This window comes from Sylvia atricapilla, chromosome 19, assembly GCF_009819655.1.
Source record: "Sylvia atricapilla isolate bSylAtr1 chromosome 19, bSylAtr1.pri, whole genome shotgun sequence".
In the NCBI taxonomy this organism is placed as follows: Eukaryota; Metazoa; Chordata; class Aves; order Passeriformes; family Sylviidae; genus Sylvia; species Sylvia atricapilla.
Genome location: NC_089158.1, coordinates 4,624,514 through 4,639,603, shown reverse-complemented (window position 1 = coordinate 4,639,603; position 15,090 = coordinate 4,624,514). Strand labels below are relative to the sequence as shown.

The 15,090-nt window shown below is 59.5% G+C and overlaps 2 protein-coding genes across 2 annotated transcripts; one reads left to right on the top strand and one right to left on the bottom strand.

Moving 5' to 3' along the window:
• The first annotated feature begins 533 nt into the window (after positions 1-533).
• Positions 534-6,906, top strand: LOC136369633 (ectonucleoside triphosphate diphosphohydrolase 8-like). Its single transcript, XM_066332577.1, has 9 exons — positions 534-676; positions 1,289-1,406; positions 2,035-2,189; positions 2,961-3,116; positions 3,646-3,876; positions 4,374-4,634; positions 4,977-5,087; positions 5,360-5,497; positions 5,832-6,906. Exons 1-9 carry the CDS (start codon positions 551-553, stop codon positions 6,039-6,041), a joined length of 1,506 nt encoding a protein of 501 aa, XP_066188674.1. The 5' UTR covers positions 534-550; the 3' UTR covers positions 6,042-6,906.
• A 594-nt stretch (positions 6,907-7,500) lies between these two features.
• LOC136369634 (ectonucleoside triphosphate diphosphohydrolase 8-like) lies at positions 7,501-14,830 on the bottom strand. Its single transcript, XM_066332578.1, has 9 exons — positions 14,526-14,830; positions 13,547-13,664; positions 12,976-13,133; positions 11,877-12,052; positions 10,944-11,139; positions 10,012-10,281; positions 9,360-9,470; positions 8,380-8,517; positions 7,501-8,094 (listed from the first exon to the last, which is right to left on the bottom strand). Exons 1-9 carry the CDS (start codon positions 14,646-14,648, stop codon positions 7,912-7,914), a joined length of 1,473 nt encoding a protein of 490 aa, XP_066188675.1. The 5' UTR covers positions 14,649-14,830; the 3' UTR covers positions 7,501-7,911.
• Positions 14,831-15,090: the final 260 nt, after the last annotated feature.

Genomic DNA, 15,090 nt, shown 5'->3' with positions numbered 1-15,090 from the left:
TCGTGTCCCAGGGGGTCACTTAGGGGGTGGGGGGGACAACTAGCTGCAGGGAGAAGGGGATCCCCGGAGGGGCTGGAGGCTCAGGACAGAGACAGGCGGCTTGGGGCTGCTCTGGCAAAATCCCTTCCTCATTGCGGACCCTCCCAAAGACCCCCCGTCCTGTGGATCCTCCCAAAGCCCATCCCTCACGCACATCCTCCTCCCAAACACCATCCCGCCCCACAGACCCGCCTCCCAAAGACCATCCCTTCCCCCCAAACCCTCTTCCTAAAGACCTTCCCTCTCCACAGACCCTCCTCCCAAAAGCCGCCCCTCCCCGCAGTCCCTGTCTGCGGACCCTCCTCCTGGAGACCACGCCTCCGCGCAAACCTCCCAAAGCCCCTCTCTCTGCAGTGACCCCTCCCGAATCCATCCCTTCACAGACCTCCCAAAGCCCCTCTCTCTGCAGTGACCCCTCCCGAATCCATCCCTTCACAGACCTCCCAAAGCCCCTCTCTCTGCAGTGACCCCTCCCAAATCCATCCCTTCACAGACCTCCCAAAGCCCATCGATGTCGTCGCGCCTGCTCAGGGCAGTGGGCTGTGGCTCGGCGGCCGTGCTGGGACTGCTGGCGGCGGCCGTCTTCGTCCTGGTCCTGATCTCGGCAAAGGATGCTGTCCGTCCTAGCAGGATCAAAGTAGGTGTCCAGTGAGACCCGAGGGAGCCTGGGAATGCCACCAGCCTCTTTCCACCTCGAATTCTTCCATTAGCTGTGCCTTCCTCTCAGCTTGCAAGTGTCCCTATAACCAGCCCAGCTTTTCAGGACTTAACCTCACCAAGGTGGCATTGGGCAGATCAGCCTCCCCCAAATCATGGCCCTGGCTGTTTGGTAAGGATGGGAGAGAGAAGTGCAGCCTTCTCTCCACGGCTGCTCCATCTGCCACCACAGGCACTCTCTTCCCTGTGTTCAGACATCCAGGTCACCTGTTTGGTTTCCACCTCTCTCCCCTCCTGCTTTCTGCTGCTGATTTGCTAAAAAATGTCAGGTTTTGTGAGATTTTCCAAAGGCCTGGAAACAGCCTGAGCCCTTTGGGCCATGCCCGGATGTCTCCCTGCTCTGCGACTCACCCGCTGACCTGCGTGTCCTTCCTGAGCTGTAACTCGCTGCAGTGGCGAAAGCGGGGCTGTTAGAGGTGGAGCAGGGCTGCTGAGGGGAGGGTGGGTGTGCAGACCTCTGCTGCTCACGGACACACAGGGGAAGCAGGAGCAGAAGCTCTGAGAAACCCCCGTGTCCCCTCTGCCTCCCCAGTACGGTCTGGTGTTTGATGCTGGCTCCACACACACGTCCCTCTACATCTACCGGTGGCGTGCAGACAAGGAGAACGGCACCGGCATCGTCTCCCAGGTGGAGGCCTGCTCTGTGTCCGGTGAGTGTGCTGGCATCTGTCCTCCCTCTCTCCCAGCCTCCTGGATTGCTGTCCCAAACTCTCACAGCACCATTGCCGATCCGAGTCTTTCAGCCTGCTCGGGGCTGAAGGGGGATTGCCCTGTGGGGAATCACAGGAAAGGGTCAGTGGATAGTCTGCATCTGAGGGAGCCCCACAGTCACTGGGAGGGGCAGAAGTGGGGGAGGAATTGGGCCCCCACTTAACTCAGGCCCCGCAGCTAGTCCTGTCCAGATGTGCATCACCTCACAGCTCGGGATGCTGGATGTGCAGTGTGCTCCTTCTCTTCTGCCTCAGTTTCCTTGGCTCTTCTTACCACACCTGTTCACTCCTTCTTTCATCATGTGCAGCTTCGCGTGCCCCCAGGGCCTCCAAAACGCTCTGCACAAGTTCTTGAGCAATCCGGTGTCACGGTGCCTGACAGCTCCCAGGGGCACAGTTTACATTTTGGTGTCTTGCAGCTCCAAACAGAGCAGGGCTGTGGCTGGGGTATCTGGGTATGTCTGAGCGGGCCTGGCAGAGCTCCCGGGGAATGGGTGGGAGTGTCGCCTGCAGTGCTGTCCCTCGGGGATGGCACTGCGCTCTCTCATGCCCTGCTTCCCTGCGGCAGGACCCGGCATCTCCAGCTACGCCGACGACCCCGCGGGGGCTGGCGCCAGCCTGAAGCCTTGCCTGGACAGGGCCATGAAGACGGTCCCGGCCGAGCAGCAGCGGCACACCCCCACGTACCTGGGGGCCACGGCCGGCATGCGGCTGCTGAGGGTAGCGGGCCCGGGCCGCCCGTGCCGCCCTTCCCGGCGCTCCTGCGCCGCACCGGGCCCGGGGCAGCGGCGGGACCCCGGGGCCGGGCCTGGGCACGGGCACGGCCGCCCGGCCTGCGGGGCCCCGGGCTGTGGGAGAGCCGCACCGGGCCCGGGAACACGCCCGGCGCTCGGCAGCGCCAGAGGAGAGGGGGCAGCGCCAGAGGAGAGGGGGCAGCCCCGGAGGAGATGGGGCAGCCCCAGAGGAGAGGGGGCAGCCCCGGAGGAGATGGGGCAGCCCCAGAGGAGAGGGGGCAGCCCCGGAGGAGATGGGGCAGCCCCAGAGGAGAGGGGGCAGCTCCAGAGGAGATGGGGCAGCCCCAGAGGAGAGGGGGCAGCCGCAGAGGAGATGGGGCAGCCCCGGAGGAGAGGGGGCAGCGCCAGAGGAGAGGGGGCAGCCCCAGAGGAGAGGGGACAGCCCCAGAGGAGATGGGGCAGCCCCGGAGGAGAGGGGGCAGCCCCGGAGGAGAGGGGGCAGCGCCAGAGGAGAGGGGGCAGCCCCGGAGGAGAGGGGGCAGCCCCAGAGGAGAGGGGGCAGCCCCAGAGGAGAGGGGACAGCCCCGGAGGAGAGGGGGCAGCCCCTCGGCCGGGCTGGCACGAAGTGCCCCGGGGCTGCAGCAGAGGCCGCAGGCAGCGCTTTTAGGGAGATTGCCGAGGCCCCGGGGGGATCCGGGGCTTGCAGGAGCCGCCTGCGGGCAGGGCATTTGCGGGTGTTTGTGCCTTTGCCCGCAGGGAGGAGAACAGCACCAAGGCCGAGCAGGTCTTGGCCTCGGTGTCCAAGGCCATTGGGGAGTACCCTGTGGATTTCCGTGGAGCTCGGATCCTGACGGGCAGCGAGGAGGGCTCCTTTGGCTGGATCACTGTCAACTACCTGCTGGAGACACTGGTCAAGGTGCCGCTGGGGGAGAGGGCAGGGCAGGGGGAGTGGGGAGAACGTCCCTGTCTGAGCTACAGCCAGCTTTCCTTATTTGCAGAGGAGGGAGGAATGGAGCTTTGGGGCACTGGTCACCCAAATGTCCCCTGTGGTCGTGGGCTGCAGGTCCAAGCCCATTAACGGGATTGACAGTAGCTTTGTGTCCAGCTCAGCCTGGCCCCGTGCTCTCGTGTGCTGACACACGGGTGGATTTTGGGATCCCAGGGATATGGCAGTGGTGGTATCAGCCTCCGGGAGACAGAGTTCCTTTTTCCCTGCTCCAAGTGTCTGGATCCCAGCAGAGATGCAGCAGCCAAGAGGCCACGGCTCAGTGCTCCATGGGAGTGTCTGTGGGTTGAGGAGGATGTGAGCAGGCAGGGGTAAAACTGGGAGCCAGGAGCACGTGGAAGGTTCCTCTGGGGCTTGTGAGCCCAAAACTCCTTGAGGGAAGGGAGTGTGAGTGTGAGTGCCTGCAGTTCAGCCTAACCCTTGCTGTGTGTTGGGCCAGTTCTCGTTTGCAGAGCAATGGGAACATCCCCAGAACACGGAGGTTCTGGGAGCCCTGGACCTCGGCGGTGCCTCGACGCAGATCACCTTCCAGCCCGGGGTCCCCGTGCAGAACAGCGACACGTCCGTGTTCTTCCGGCTCTACGGCACCAACTACTCCCTGTACAGCCACAGCTACCTGTGCTACGGGCAGAGCCAGGCTCTGAAGAGGCTGCTGGCAGCTCTGCACCAGGTGCCGGGGCCACGGGGGCTGCTCAGCCATCTGCCAGTGTGGTGGCACATCTCCCCCTGCAATGTTGGGCGTGCCGTGGACAAGAGTTGGGGATTGGCAGAGGCTTGGATTTCATCTGGGGAGGCATGAGTGCCCACCCATTTGGCTGGAAGGTGGTGGTGGTTGCCAGCCAGGGCTCCCTTCTCCCCACATCTTGACATGCAGTGGCCTTTTCTGTAATTTCCCCAGCCCAGCTGCATCTGTAGGTCTTTTGCTGTCACCGTTCCCTTGCCCTTGCTCTACTTCTCCCCAGAGAGAGGTTTCCCAGCAGCGTCCCTGCACAGCTGCCCTGGGACAGAACCAGAGCCCAGTGCTGTGGGAGCCAGGGACGCTCAGGGAGCTCCTCGCAGGGGGGATGCATCCAGTCCTCCTGGGGTGTAGGAGCTGCTCTTTGGGATGGGCTGTGGGAAGGGTCTCAGTGGCATTGCAGCCCCATGAGTGGCTCTGTCTGTGTCCAGGCCAGCTCGAGTGCCCAGATCTCCCACCCCTGCTACCCCCGGGGGTACCAGGAGAACCTCACCGTGGCAGAGCTCTACGACAGCCCCTGTGTGCGTGCGCCAAGCTCAGCCAGGCCTGACCTGGTCCTGACGGTGACAGGGACAGGGGACCCAGCGGCGTGTGACACGGCCGTCCGGAGCCTCTTCAACTTCAGCTGCGGGGCGCAGTGGCCGTGCGGGTTCAATGGGGTCTATCAGCCCCCTGTGAGGGGACAGTTCTTCGTAAGTGGCCTCCCCTCCTGTGCCTGGGGGAGCAGTGGGGGTTTGGGGCATAACCCCTGGAAAACTGCTCCAGGGGAGTGTCTGAATGGTTCTGGGAGCTGGATTTGCCTGACACATGGAGACCCAGAGGGTGCTGACCTGTGTGCAAGGCAGCCCTAGACCTCTGCTTCCCCAGCACCATTCCCTGTCTGTGTGGGCAGCAATCCCAAGCTCCCTCCCACAGGGTCACTCCCAGCCCCTTGCAGTGCTGAGTGGGGTTTGACAGGGACCCCTGCAAAGCAGGGGAGCATCAGTGGCCTGAGTGCTTCACTAATCTGTCACCTTTGGTTTCGACACCCACAGGCCTTCTCGGGGTTTTATTACAGCCTTCACTTTCTGAACCTGACAGAAGGGCAGTCCCTGAGCTTGGTCAATGCCACCATCAGGCAGATCTGCAACAGCAGCTGGAAACAGGTGAGATTCTGCCCAGGAGTGCATTTCACTGGGCACTGGGCAGCCTCAAGGCTCATCCACAGCCCATCCTCTACTGTGATCAGCTGTAGAGAGCTGAGAGGAGTACAAATGCCTCTAGAGCTGGAGAGAGATGGGAGGGCAGCCTGCAGCCCCCTGGGGTCTCCTTGCTCTCCCAGTCTTTGCTCCCACTAGCACTGAGGGGCTGTTCCTCAGTGTGGGCACATCCAGCACTGCTTTGTGTCCAGCCTCCCCCTGTTCTCCCACCTCTGCAGGTGCAGGACGTGTTCCCCAGAGCGAGCAGGACCCAGCTCCGTGATGCCTGCACAGCCAGCTCCTACATCCTCACCCTTCTCCTGCAAGGCTACAAATTCAACTACACAACATGGCCTAACATCCACTTTGTCCAGCAGGTAGGAGAATGTCTGGCAGCCCCCAGCTTCCACACTTTGTGCCATGAAGTGCCTTGTGCCCACCCTGCTGCTGCTGGGGAGGGGGGATACCAGGGCAGCACAGCCCCACTGCCCATACTCAGGACAGCTCTTGAGCTACACTCACACAGCTGCTGGGGCACCTGGCCTGGCCCTTAGTGCTCTCCCCCAGTTTATGTCACTGCTGGGGCCTCTGCAGCCCAAGGTGGGCACAGAAATGGTGGTTGTGAAGAAGGACCTGGGGGTGCAGGCTCTTCTCTAGTTTGCCCAGTACTTTGCAGCCTTTCCCATCCCTCTTCCCTGTCTGTCTGCACAGGTTGCTAATGTAGATGTGGGCTGGACTCTGGGCTACATGCTCAATCTCACCAACATGATCCCCTCGGAGCCTCCTGCAGCAGTCACAGAGCTCCCCAGAGGCATCTGGATGGCAGCCACAGTTCTGCTGGCCATCATGCTCATCCTCACCTTCTGCCTGCTCACAGCCACGTGCTGCCAGAGAAACTCCTTGGCCTATGAGCAGCTGTGAGCCCTGCTGCCACACCTCTGCAAAGAGCTGCTCCCTGGAATCACCCCCGTGTGCCCAGAGGCCACAGACTTGTCCTGGGGAGCTCTGAGTCCCGGCCTGGTGAGCTGGAACTGGCACGCCCTCCTCATAGCTGTGTGCTCTCCAGCTCTCCTTTCCCTGCACTGCTGTTTGGAGATGCTCCAGGAGGGAAGGCTTGGCCATGCAGGGCAGGGGCTCAGCGCTGGGGCCTGGGGACCACCGTGCTGTGGGTGGCTGCAGAGGGGGACTGGAGGGTTTTGGCAGCAGGGGGACTGTCACAGGGCTGGTTACAGTCCACAGCAGAAACCCTGGGTGGGACACACATGTCCTGCCCCATCCCAGGGTCTGCATCTCCCACAGCCAGTGGCAGCCCCAGGGGCCGTGGCACTGGGGATGAGGGGGGCACTGGCCTGGTAAAGAAGGCTCTGCCTAGGACTGGGAAAGCCTGTGAGGGGGGGATGGCACAGCCCCCTCCTCTCCTGCATGAGGTTCCTTTGCAGCCCAGGTGCACGCCATGTCCCGTGGCTGGCAGACAGCTCATCTTCCCTTCCCAACACAGTGTGACTTGAGAACAGGGCTGGGACATGGCAGAGGCAGCTCCCAGGGCCCCTCTGTCTTTTCTGGGAGTCCCACTGGCAGCCAAATGATGGGTGAGTTGAGACACCTTCTCTGAGAAGGAAAAGGCCTGTCTTTGTGCCCTGATGGCTGCACTCCAAGGTCCAGCAGACACCTCAGTGTCTCGAGGGACACCTCCCATAGATTCGTTGCCTTTCCCCTAAGTCTTTGTCATCACCAGCCCTTACCTGGGAGATGGAATTAATAAAATCACAATGATTTGGGAGCAAAATATCAGTCATTTCCCCACATGCTGCCTTTTACAGTGTTTATTTGGATGATGAGAGCTGTGAGGTGCCCAGCATTTCACTGGGACACCAAGGGTCTGCTCCTCACTGTGCAAACAACAACATGAATCACCCACAGAGCAGCTAAAAATGAGCAGAATCAAAGGCAAAGGCCATGAGCAGGACCCAGCTCAGCCACGTGCAGGGCAGGACTCACAGCCTGCTGGAGCCTCATCCTGACATCCAGAGGATCCAGGCCTTCTGCTGGTGGGACAGTGCTGTCTCCAGGAGGGCACTGAGAAACATCAGTCCCTTTATTCCAGGTGAAAAGGAAGGCGATGAGTGGTGTGATGTGATGATGAGATGACATGACATGCCATAACACGCTGATGAGATGATGAGATGGATTCTCAGGAGGGGCACGGACCAAACTTCTGACGTTGGGTGCTCAGTTTTCTCTCTCTCCAAGATCATCTCCATGTAAGCCCCAGGCACAGACCCTCCACAGGGCCAGCTGGGGTCCCACAGAGCATCCCTCAGGCTGGCAGACCCAGCAGGGACCCGCCTGGCTCTTGGTGACTGTGCTCAGAGCTGGCATTCCGTGGAGCACCGTGTCCCCAGTGCCTGCACTGTGCCCACCAGGCTGGCACTGGGACACTGTCCCGTGGCCAGGCTGGCCCTCCACAGCCCCACGGGCAGCCAGTGGGATGGAGCCATGTCTGTAACCCATAGAGCAGGGACAGGAGGCACACAGGCTTGGCTGAGGCTTCTGCAGGCTGATCTCATTGGGTCTTCATGGGAGTGGAGTTCCTCTGGAAACCTCAGAGTGCCTGTGTGTGTGTTGGGGGCCAGGCCCAGGGAAAAGCAGACCCCAGTTCTCTGGAGCTGTAGAGGTGGATGTGCTTAGTAGCACAGTCCCAGTCTAACAGGCAGGAGAGGAGCATGGGGACTCCAGGATGGCCCTGAAGCCCTGGCCTGTCCCTGCTGGGCTCCCAAACGTGGCCAGGCTCCTACACCCACAGCAGCAGGAGCAGAGCAGCCAGCCCCAAGACGAGGGTGAGGATGATGAAGGTGATGGCCGCAGCCCATAGGGAAGGCCTGTGGCCCTTCAGCCTGGCTGGAGCCTTGGGTGGGACCATGTTGGTGAGGTTCAGCATGTACCCCAGCGTCCAGCCCACGTCGGCGCTCCCCGCCTGCCCCGGAGAGAGGGGGTGGGGGTCAGCCCTGCAGGAAAGCCACTGCTGCCACAGGGCCACCACCCACTTCTGCTCAGCCCAGGCAGGGCGCAGCAGCTGTCCCCACACCAGTGCCACGCCAGGCAGGGCTCTCTGGGCCACTGCTCCCCTGTACCCCAACATGGGGCTGGCTCCCCTCCTAACCTCAGTGCAGGGTCTGGCTCTCCCCAGCACCCCAAAATGGAGCTGGTTCTCTCCCAGCACTGCCTCTGCTCTCCCTCACAGGCTGGGAGTGCTGCCCACCTTCATCTGGAAGAAGATGTTGTTCCAGCTGGTCTCGTTGAACTTGTAGGCGTCGAGGAGGAGTGTGAGGATGTAGTTGGCGTTGGCGCAGTATTTAGGCAGCCTCTTGGGATTCTCTTTGGGGTAGCTGGAAGACAACTGGGATGGGGAATGTTTGGGGATGAAGGGGAGATACTCGCAGGCAGTTTCTGTGCAGAGACAAAGCCCTGAAATGTGCTGCATGAGCAGCAGTGGCTTCACAGTCACCAGCATCTAGAAAGAGACTTCTGGGCTGGACAGTGATTTTGGACCTCTATATACAGGACAACTCCTTTGGGGAGGATTTATACTCCACATGGAAACAGAAGCACATACTGTAGCTTGTTGTAGCTCCCCCTGCCCCAGACTCTCCTATCTCAGCCTCCTCATGCAAGGTCCTCCTCCTCTCTGCCCCATGCTGGTGCTGGCACATTTCTGGGCTTATCCATCCCCATTTGTTGCCCAGAGAAGCTGTGGCTGCCCCATCCCTGCAAGTGCTCAAGGCCAGGCTGGTGGGCTTAGAGCAACCTGGTCTAGTGGAAGGTGTCCCTGCACATGTCAGGGATGTGAAACAAGATGAGCCTTCTCAACCAAACTAGTCTGGAATTCTACAATTCCAAGATTTGACTTGTCTCCAGCATGGTGCCAGCAGCTGGCTCTGCTCTTACCATCCTGCCTGACATCCTGACATCCCCATCCTCACCTCCAACCCCAGCTCCTGTGCTGGTGATGAGATCCTGCTGCCCTTGCCTGCCCTGGCTGCCCCTTCCCCAAGGGCGTATGAGCAATGAGTGGAGTCAGGACAGTCCCAGCTCCACACAGAGCTCAGGGGCGGCTCTGCTGTGTATGGCACAGCTCAGAACCAGAGAGCCTTACCCTGGAGGGGTCCACACTCCCTTCCCTCACCCCAGGACTCCTTTGCTTCTGAATGTTCCACACAGCCTCCACCCTGAGGAACGTACATCCTCCCAGCTCCTTGTGCAGAGCCCCTCGATGGCCTCTCTGACCACGGCCAGCGGCTGCCCCTCCGTCAGGTTCAGGAACTTGAAGTTATAGTAAAAGGCAGAGAAGGCCTGCAAGGTGAGAGACAGAAACACTGGTGAGCTGAAGCAGGAGGTGGGGTTTGTCCCACCCCAGGTAGTCCCAGGGCGTTGTTGTCCCTGTCCCAGCAGGTGACGGGCTGGGGGTTGGTGCCTGCTGGCACAGCCAGGACAGCCAGAGCCTTGCCTGAAGGCTGCTGGCTCAGCTCCTATTCACAAAACCCTGTTTTATTAACAAATCCATGGGAGTGTCCAAGGCCAGGTTGGACGGGGTTGGGCCAACCTGGGATAGCGGAGGGTGTCCCTGCCCATGGCAGAGGATGGCTCAAAATGAGTTTGAAGGTCCCTTCCTACCGACACCAGTCAGCGATTCAGTGATTCTCAGCATGGTCCCATGGGGAGGTTTGGCTGGAAAACCACCCAGCAGCAATCCCTAAGGTGCCCTCGGGCAGTGGGGCTTGGGGAACCTCTTGCCCCGGTTCCCTGCAGGGAGGTGACAGTGCCCTGGGGCGGCGGGGACAGCGCAGCATCGGGGGACACCCTTCCCGGGGCTGGGAGGGCGGATTTGCCTTACAATGAACCGGCCCCGGAGCGGGGGCTGGTAGACGCCGTCAAAGGTGCAGTTCTGGCTCTGAGCACACGCCGAGAAGTTGAAGAGCTCCCTGAGGGCTTCCAGGCAGCCGCTGGCATTGCCCCTGCCCTCCAGGGTGACGATGCTGTCACCCAGGGGCAGGCGCGGGTCGCTGCTGTTGGTGCAGGGGCTGGCGCGGAAGGACGACAGCGACACGGTCTCGTTGTAGCCCTTTGGGTAGCAGGGGTGGTGGACTCGTGTGCTGGGGGATGACTTCTGGGGACAGCAAAGTGCAGCTGCAGCTCCTCCCGAACCTCCTGTGCATGTGGACACACCCAGCATCTCCCCAAAGCCCAGGCCCCCGGCATTCCCAACTCCTCAGCAGGGAAAGACCCTCCTGCCCTTCGGTCCTGGTCTTGTTGGCTGTCCCAGCATGAGCCCAGCACTAATTCTTACTCTACTTTATCTTATTCCCTCTCCCACAGAGGCAAGGGTCCAGCATGTCTCTGCTCTGGCCAGAATGATGATTCTTGGGGACATGTAAAGTCCTCTCCACCCCATGTAAAGCCAGAAGATCGCAAACTGCCCCTTTTGACATTTTCCCTGTCCCTGCAACTGTCCAGGCCCAAGATGGACAGGGCTTGGAGCAGCTTGGGACAGTGGAACGTGTCCCTGTGCATGGCAGGGGGCAGAACAAGATGAGCTTTAAAGCCCCTTCCAACCCAAACCAGTCTGGGATTCCGTGATGTCCCTGCTCCGCTCCGCAATTGCCCTGCCGTGCCCCAAGGAGTCTGTCCTTGCTCTCAGTCCTTGCTGATGCCTCCAGAAGAGCCCTGCCCATCCTTACTTTATGCATTAACAGGTGTGTGGTTGGCATCATGACACCACAGGCCAATTACCCCTCAGCAGCCTCTCACCACAATTAATTCCTTTGCCAGCCGCTTCAGCATCTCGTTCTGCCCGTAGCAGAGGTAGCTGTGAGTGTAGATGTTGTAGCTGTACCCGTACAGGGTCAACTCAGAGGCTTCATTCGGGCTCAGTACTGAACCTTCAGGCATAAAGGTGATTTGAGTGGATGCTCCTCCAAGATCTAGTGCTCCAAAAATGTTGGCTGCCTCCGGATGAAGCCACATGTGTGCTTTAGGAGAGTACTGCCAAAGAGAGTCAGGAGAGGAAGAGGAGTAGCACAGAATGCCCTGAGCAGAATTCTCATCCCATTGAAGACAAGAGGATTTTGTTATGAAATTCAATGGGCCTGTGCATGTGAGGCCCACTCCCCACCCTCCCTCCCCAGGCAGCAGGGACATGGATATCTGTCAGAGCCATGGCAGAGATGGAACTCTCAGGTGATCAGTAGGTGCTGATGTGCTGTGGGCTCACCTGGCTCTGAATCACCATCCCCAGGCCAAAGTGCTGATGGGGACTGGCTTGGGGACTTGCCCTTCCCGAGGGATCCTGGTGCAAGAGGAAGGATTTTCATGCAAGAATCCTCCAACAGCCCCCACAGGAGCCTGACACTGCCAGCACCACACTGAGCTGCAGCAGGGCTGGGGCAGAGCTTAGGTCTGAGCTGCCTTCAGCTGGAATCTCCCAGCACTGCAGGGAGATGGAGCTTCCCAGGGCAGGGAGACAAAGCCCAGCTGTGCTGCCCTGATCTCACTGTCCCTGAGACCCTCTGTCCACAGGCTGTGGAGATTGCCCTGAGCTCACAACACACACTCATTCCTGAGTTCTCCCTCCTCACTCACTGTGGGCAAGCCAGCAGATGGATCTCCTTCCCCTGGATCATTTCCAGAAGCTGCTAACCCTGACCTCTCCTGCGCTGAGAAAGCTTAAGGAAACTCAGAAAAGCTGTATTAGCAAAGGAGTGGGCGTTCCACCCCTTTCCCACCTTGGTGAAGGAGTCCAGCAGGTAGTTGATGGTGATCCAGCCATAGGCCCCCTCTTCCTCTCCTGTAAGGATTTGAGCCCCTTTGAATGCCACGGGGTATTCCTGGATGGTTTTAGTGACTTCAGCCAGGATTTGCTCTGCTGCTGAGCTGTTCTGTTCCCTAAGAAGGATGCAAAGGACAGGACACAGAGCCAACTACACCAGAGGAAACACAAAGAGTCTGGTTCTCTCCCAGTTCCACATACTCCCAGTTTTTGCAACAAGCAGTCTGTCTGAAAGGGTGTTTCCTGCCAGATGATTTGTCTGAGCTGCTCACCCGGGGTAAATCCCAGCTGTCTTGGCTTGGCATCCTCGCCCAGAGCCTTCCCAGGCCACCCTTCCCTGCCTAAGGCCTGGAGACTGGAGGGGGTTGTACTGCAAGACTCGGGTTTGAACATCATCCCCTGGCTGTGACCAAGATAGGGCTGACTGCTGACCTCCAGGGTTTTTTCAGGAATGTTCCAGCCTGGGTTCAGACCTCTCAGTGGGGAAGATGCCTCAGGGCTGTTCTTGCTCTCTGAAGTGAGCAACCTTCAGGCTATGTGTGGCCCAGCTCCTTCCCAGGTCTGACTGCCAGGGCACAGAAATAACGTGAGCTATCTGCAGCCATAAAACCAAGAGCCTTGAAATGAAGGCTGGCATTTGAAGAGACCTAATAAGGGCTGGTGAAAGGTGAGGACAGGACCTCCAGCACTTTGTTGCCTCCTACCTCTGCCTTACCAGCACCCATCCACCTGGGAAGGTGGCACATCTCCTGGTGGCATCCCAACCCCCTTGTTATTAAGGAATAATGAAGGGCAAACAAAGCTATGAAAAATATTTCTTGCTTAGGACTGGGCATGCAACACCATCCTGGGACGTCCCAAGAGACACTGATCAGGACAGCCCAGCCCTCTGTGTCCCCACCAGGCTCCCTCTCCCTCTTCTCCTCCCTCCCCAGTTGTTTGCTCAGGGCAGTGTGGGAGCTGGGGTCCTGGCACTGTGCAAGAACTGTCCTGGCAGTGGCAGTTCTGTCACTGCTGTCACCCCCTCCCCACAGAGTACCTCAGTAGCCTCATGCCAGCTGTTGCTCCAAGATAAGATGGGACATCCCTCTGCTTCTCAGCAGGAACAACCTGCAGGGCTTTATCCAGGCACTCCCTTAGGGAATTGCCAGCCTCAGGGGGATTGTTGGCATAGCTTGATATGCCTTGCCCTGAAAAAGAGTCAGGATGGGACAGGCTGATGGGAATGGCTTGGGTCAGGGTTGTGGGAGCAAGAGGGCACAGGGCAGTGAGGGTTTTCACCTCTTAGCGACAAAGGTACTTTTCCAGAGTCCCCTGAGACCTGACTGACCCACATGTCCGTTCCTCTCCCACGTCTCCCACGCTTTCAGCAGTGTCCCTGGTCACTGTAGTGACACCTTCTCCAGCCAGGAGAGCAGCTGGGGGCACTCCAAGGTGGAGGAACAAAATGTGATTCACTGTCTATGTGCTCCAGTCCCCCCCAGTCCATGGGCCCCACACGGTGCTGAGGGCCTGGGGCTCAGGGAACCCCCGGCCACAGCCAGGTCACCCCACCCACTGCTCCCACAGGGCAGAACAGAGCCCATGGCAGGGGGATACTGACCCTGGACATCACAGGACAAGGTCTGGCTGACCACTCCAGTGTCGTTCTGCTTGTCTGAATCCCACTCGTAGACAAACAGAGAGGTGTGGGATGAGCCCGCATCAAACACCATCCCATACTGGAAGGAAGTCAAGATATAATCAAGGTGGAGGAGCAGCAGACCAGCCTGGCCCCACTACGGCTCTGCCAGGGCAGTGGGGCCAGAAGATTCCCCAAAACCCATGTCTGAGGCACAAAACTCCTCAGCTGTGCCGTGGCAGAGCAGAGCAGTGGCCTCAGCCCCCACAGTGACTAAGGGAGTTTATCATTCCCTCTTCTGAGGTCTGTACTGCACTGGCAACTCACTCAATCATTTCCTGTTGTTTCCTCATGCTTTTTTATTTTCTTTCATGGTCACATACCTTTTGTGTCTATGCTGGCCCCACCTTGGGGCCCAGGACTCTCCCATGTCTTGTTCTCCCTGCATGGCTGCACCCAGCCTGGGCAGGGACAGCTGGGCATCTCAGGGAGCTCTCAGCCACCTGCCTCTCCCCCACAAAGCCTTCCCCCTCGCCCAAACCCCTGCCAGCCCTCTCCATCCCCTCCTGGGGTGGCTGCCATGCCCAGGGCACGACAGGGGCAGGCAGGATGCTTGTGCCATGGAGTGAGGGTAAGGATGGACAGGGGGGAGCTGGCACCAACAAAGGGCACACAGAGGAGCCCTGGCAGAGCACAGGGAGCAGGGCAGGGCTCTGCCCTACTCAGCTGCCCAAACACAATCCCCAAACCTGGCACAGCATGGTGATGACTTCCAGAGGAGCCTTCCCCTCTGATGTTCTTCAGCCTGCAGGTCAAGGTGGGGACAAAACACCCACCCTGCTACTGCCAGGCAGGTCCTGGCACTGCCCCTCCAAGCCCCACGGAGCAGCTACTGGCTCCGAGCACCTGCCCAAGGGGACTGGGCTCACCACAGGTGCTCAGGGACCTTCTCTGGGCTCACCTTGACCGTGGGTGGCAGTGTCACATCTTCAACCCTCACCAGGCTGAGAACCAGGGAGATGATGGAGAGTGCCACCAGCGCCCCGACGATGGCACTGATGAAGTACTTCTTCCTGGCCAGCATTGGGGTGCAGGCTCCTGAAAACCCAAACACGGGAGAAAGGTGATTGGACACCTGGCAGCAAAGGTGTCAGTGAGAGCTGCCAGGAGATCCCCTCTGAGAGCTGACCCTGTCTCAAGCCGTGCCACTTGGAAATCCTGGTGAGTAATCAGATCTTCTCCTGGGAAAAGCAGCATTAGGATAAAATCCAGGGAGCTGGAGGAAAGAGGGGCTGGTTACCCCGCAGCCTGGCTGAGCCATGATGGGATCACAACAATCTTCCGGGTCGGTCTGGGAGGGGCAGACACATCACTGCATTTAACCCTTGTCCCTCTGCTTCTCTGTGCTGTCACAGCCCCATTTCTGGTTTCTCTTTGCTCTCCTTTAACTTCTCTTTGCTTTAACACTCCCATGACCAGCTCTCTACAAGGTCTGTAAGAGGTGAGAATGATATTTGCAGTATCCA

What these genes read in the sequence shown, in the direction of transcription:
- LOC136369633 (XM_066332577.1), top strand. Translation starts at nt 551, where the DNA reads ATGTCGTCGCGCCTGCTCAGGGCAGTGGGCTGTGGCTCGGCGGCCGTG. An exon ending in GGAGGCCTGCTCTGTGTCCG is followed by an intron (nt 1,407 to 2,034) that starts GTGAGTGTGCTG and finishes TCCCTGCGGCAG; the next exon opens with GACCCGGCATCTCCAGCTAC. An exon ending in CTGTGAGGGGACAGTTCTTC is followed by an intron (nt 4,635 to 4,976) that starts GTAAGTGGCCTC and finishes CGACACCCACAG; the next exon opens with GCCTTCTCGGGGTTTTATTA.
- LOC136369634 (XM_066332578.1), bottom strand. Translation starts at nt 14,648, where the DNA reads ATGCTGGCCAGGAAGAAGTACTTCATCAGTGCCATCGTCGGGGCGCTG. An exon ending in CTTGTCCTGTGATGTCCAGG is followed by an intron (nt 13,134 to 13,546) that starts GTCAGTATCCCC and finishes ACTCTTTTTCAG; the next exon opens with GGCAAGGCATATCAAGCTAT. An exon ending in GGAAAGGGGTGGAACGCCCA is followed by an intron (nt 11,140 to 11,876) that starts CTCCTTTGCTAA and finishes TAAAGCACACAT; the next exon opens with GTGGCTTCATCCGGAGGCAG.